Source organism: Lactuca saligna, chromosome 1 (assembly GCF_052625555.1).
Source record: "Lactuca saligna cultivar CGN05327 chromosome 1, ASM5262555v1, whole genome shotgun sequence".
In the NCBI taxonomy this organism is placed as follows: Eukaryota; Viridiplantae; Streptophyta; class Magnoliopsida; order Asterales; family Asteraceae; genus Lactuca; species Lactuca saligna.
This window is the reverse complement of record NC_136417.1, coordinates 599233-603146: the sequence shown is the minus strand read 5'-3', so window position 1 is coordinate 603146 and position 3914 is coordinate 599233. Positions and strand designations below refer to the sequence as shown.

General features: G+C 37.1%; 1 protein-coding gene across 1 annotated transcript; it reads right to left on the bottom strand.

The window, feature by feature from the left end:
• Positions 1 to 319: 319 nt before the first annotated feature.
• LOC145028723 (putative xyloglucan glycosyltransferase 12) lies at positions 320 to 3355 on the bottom strand. Its single transcript, XM_078977712.1, has 5 exons — positions 2374 to 3355; positions 1883 to 2191; positions 1501 to 1791; positions 1245 to 1358; positions 320 to 1171 (listed from the first exon to the last, which is right to left on the bottom strand). Exons 1-5 carry the CDS (start codon positions 3112 to 3114, stop codon positions 584 to 586), a joined length of 2043 nt encoding a protein of 680 aa, XP_078833838.1. The 5' UTR covers positions 3115 to 3355; the 3' UTR covers positions 320 to 583.
• Positions 3356 to 3914: the final 559 nt, after the last annotated feature.

The window sequence follows — 3914 nt, the reverse complement described above, 5'->3', positions numbered from 1 at the left end:
ATATATATATATATATATATATATATATATATATATATATATATATATATTGTTTCTAGTTCAATTTAACGAGGAGAAAAAAAAAAAAAAAAAAAAGTTGAAGTAAGAAGAACGTAATAAAAAAATTAAAAAAAATGGTGTTCCCATGTCTTTTATAAATACGCCTTGAGTCGTAGATTCCCCTCAACTATTGGACGCAGCAAAAGGAAAAAAAAAAAAAAAAAAGCCCAGCCCGGTAAAAATTTGCACGGTAAAAACCCGGTCCAGAAATGTGACCCGATTTTCTTTTTCCATTCCTGGCGGGCCTCGACATAAATCAAATCCACACATAAACATAGACCTGTTTTTCATTTTAAATGTGATCTTAACCCGACCCACCATAAAACGGATCCATAATACAGCTACATTTGTGGACTGAAAGTGAAACACTCACTAACAAAGAATTTTAATTGTCCAAGTATTATACAATGCTACAGATAAGAACAAAAGATTCAGCTAACCATAAATAAATAAATAAAAAGTTGCTACATAGAAAGAAAAAAAAGGGTCTGATTTTTGTAAAAGTAAGAGAAGGAATAATCCACTAGGTTGCAATCTGGTGACCGATTAAGTCAAAGCCGACAAGCAAAAACGACAATCCCTGAAAGAGCAAGAAGTAGAAATGGATTCCCTGAGCAGATAAAAGACTTCGAGCAGAAGCTGTGAGCAGAAGAAAAGCGAGCATCAACTCCTTTGTATAGATCCTGTTGACATGCTGCTTCTTGGAGTCTGATTCTGATACACCACCATTAGCATTAGCATTAGCATTAGGGTTTAATGAGAGGAGATCGCCTTCTGAGGAGCGGCCGGATTTCTTGGTGACCACCCACTCATAGGCACTGCCTAGCTGGAAAAGGCCTGAGATCATGGCGTTGAATTTGGTTACAGACATTGTGTTTTCAAAAAGAAGGTAAGGGACCAGAAAGGGAAAGGATTTTGGAGACGGGAGGATGTTGAGAAACGACATGGTGGCCGGGATGTAACACACAACCCATGCAGGGAGAGTAGCCTCGGGCACAAACATTGTCATTGGCAGAATCACGCAGAAAAGGGTAAATGAGTAAAATGGTAGGATCAGTTTTCTTAACAGGAAGAACAGGAAAATCATGTTTGCTTTCTTCCAGATGCTAATCTGCAGACAACCAAAAACCATATAAATAATGACCTGATAAGAAATAAATAAATAAATAAATATATTTAGATACCTTTGATTTTATGATGTCGGGCAGGCAGAGTCTAAACAGCTGCATTGGCCCGGAATGCCATCTGTGTTGTTGCTTCCTGTAAGCTTCATACGATTCAGGCAATTCGCATTGGCACTGATAAAAATAAAAAAAAAACAGCACAGTTTCTTTTATTATATATATACTATATAAAGAGAGAGATAGATATATATATATATATATATATATATATATATATATGAATTAGGGTATAATTTTTCAGTTGGCAAAGCAGCACCTCAACATCATTGAGAAATATCATTTTCCATCCGTGAAGATGAGCTCTAACAGCAATGTCCATGTCCTCCACTGTGGTCCGCTCCAACCACCCGCCGGAATCCTCCAAAGCCTTAATCCTCCAGACTCCGGCAGTCCCATTGAAGCCAAAGAAGTTGAAGAAAATCCCATTCACTTGCTGCTCCACCTCAAAATGGAAAGCTAAATTAACATGTTGCAGCCTTGTTAGCAGATTCTCATCCTTGTTTACAAATGACCACCGGGCTTGTACCAATCCCAATTCCTCATTATCCTATCATCACTTCATTACAATTATAATGATATACTCATATTCATAATCTTTAACATACACTAAAATAAAAACAGAAACTCGCTTTAAACACCTTGAAATGGGCAACTGTTTTCCTGAGGAAGTCGGGTGTGGGTTGAAAATCAGCATCAAAGATGGCAACAAATTCATAATCTTTTACATAACTACAATTCATAGCCGACTTGAGATTACCGGCTTTATACCCATCTCTAATCACTCTGTGCCTGTAAACAATATTTGCACCTTCCGTTTTCCATTTATCAACCTCCTCTTTGATCATCAATTGGGTCGTCGGGTCATCAGAATCATCCAAAACTTGTATTAAAATCTTTGATTTCGGCCACTTTAAATTACACACAGCCCCAATCGATTGCTGATACACCTGGGTAAATGCGATTTTGAGGTTTAAAGAATGTCAAAAACTTTTACGTACAGGTAGAGACAGAAACAAGAAAGAAAAATTTTCTTCTGTACTACGTTTATAATGTCATTGTCAAGTGTCAACTACACGAAGATGGAAATAATTCGACTGCTACATAAATTAACAACCCCGAAAATGTTTACCTCTCTTTCGTTACACATGGGGATCTGAACAAGAACCATTGGGAAAAACCCATCGTTATCACCGGATTCGAGATCAGGTAGTGTCTGCTTAGGGACTGGTTTGATCTTCTTGAAACGGATCCAAAAACAACCCAAACAGAGCACTAATCTATCCAAACTCTGTATTAAAAACAGATAGATACAAGCATTTGCCAAAAACTGGAGCGGTGGAGCAAGATACTCGACCCGAAACAAAACCCATCTCGAATATATTGAATCAAAGAAACCCTTAAAGGCAAAGGGGTTGGTTAATGTATACAAATACTGTAAATGAAGATCCGGAGCGCTGAAATGCCAACCTTTATAATAAGCAGCTACCTCAAACCCTAGTAGTAAAATGGAAACCCAAAGGAACAGCTTTATACAAGAATAGAAACGTGTGGAAGTTCTAACGGTTTTTTCAGTGTCGGTGCGGCCGGAGGACAGACGGCGGCGGACGGCGGAGGCGAGAAAGAATGTAGCTGGGGCAATGGAGCTGATGCAGCCAGCGGCACGGTGGGCTTTAAGAAGTAGGACCCAGGTTAGCTGCTTGGCGTTCTTGTTACGTCCACGTCCTTCTGAGACGCCGTCGTTTAGGAAATCGTCCTCCGATGGACCTTCAAGCTCCACCATTGACCAGTTGTTTGGGTTTTCCATCTTCACCACCACCGGAGTACCCCTGTGCGTTTCTTTCCTCCACCAATCAAACGACGACGGTGCCATGTTTTCGTCCGATTATGGTCAAAAGCTCTAGAGGTTTGGAAGCAAACAATCAAAGATGCAAGATCAAAGAATAAATATTCATAGTAGCATTGCGTTGAGTTTGTAAATTTGAAAAGATGAGGTGTTTTCCTCAATCTCTGTGCAATTTTAGATTTGTAGAGAGAGAGAGAGAGAGAGAGAGAGAGAGAGTGAAGCGGTGATAGTACTAGACTATATAAAGTTGGAATTGGAAGAAGATGAGTACAAAGGTTCCTTCATTTGATTTACAGCTTGCAATTGGAAACGGTAATTTTAAAAGAATGAAAATTGAAAAAAGCAGATAGATTGTGGTAACAGCTCGGCCTCGACGCGTTTTTGATTTAGTCATCATCATGATCGATCCATGGATCATGATGCTTATTACAAACAAAACTAAATTTCTTCTTAAAATAACTACAACAAAAATCTCCTTTTATCTCTCTTTCCAAAATGGAAAAAGAAAAATATACGGAACCCTATTTACTAAATCTTTTATAAGTTAAATAATAATAATCTATCTTAAAAATAAAAATAGTTTAAGTCCCCCGATAAGGATCCGTATTTTCAAAGGTTTTTTTATAGTTTTTACCCACAGAGTTTTTATATTACGGGAATTTTCTAATATGTGCTTAAGAGTACATATAAGAAGTATTAATTAATCACAATTATTATCATAATTAAATGTGAAGTTCATTAATTATAGAGATTATTAATGAATTTTATACTTAATTATGGTAATATTTTTTATAATTAATGTGTTTAACATTTAATTATAGTAATAA

What these genes read in the sequence shown, in the direction of transcription:
- LOC145028723 (XM_078977712.1), bottom strand. Translation starts at nt 3,114, where the DNA reads ATGGCACCGTCGTCGTTTGATTGGTGGAGGAAAGAAACGCACAGGGGT. An exon ending in AAACAGTTGCCCATTTCAAG is followed by an intron (nt 1,792 to 1,882) that starts GTGTTTAAAGCG and finishes AAGTGATGATAG; the next exon opens with GATAATGAGGAATTGGGATT. An exon ending in TATTTCTCAATGATGTTGAG is followed by an intron (nt 1,359 to 1,500) that starts GTGCTGCTTTGC and finishes TATTTTTATCAG; the next exon opens with TGCCAATGCGAATTGCCTGA.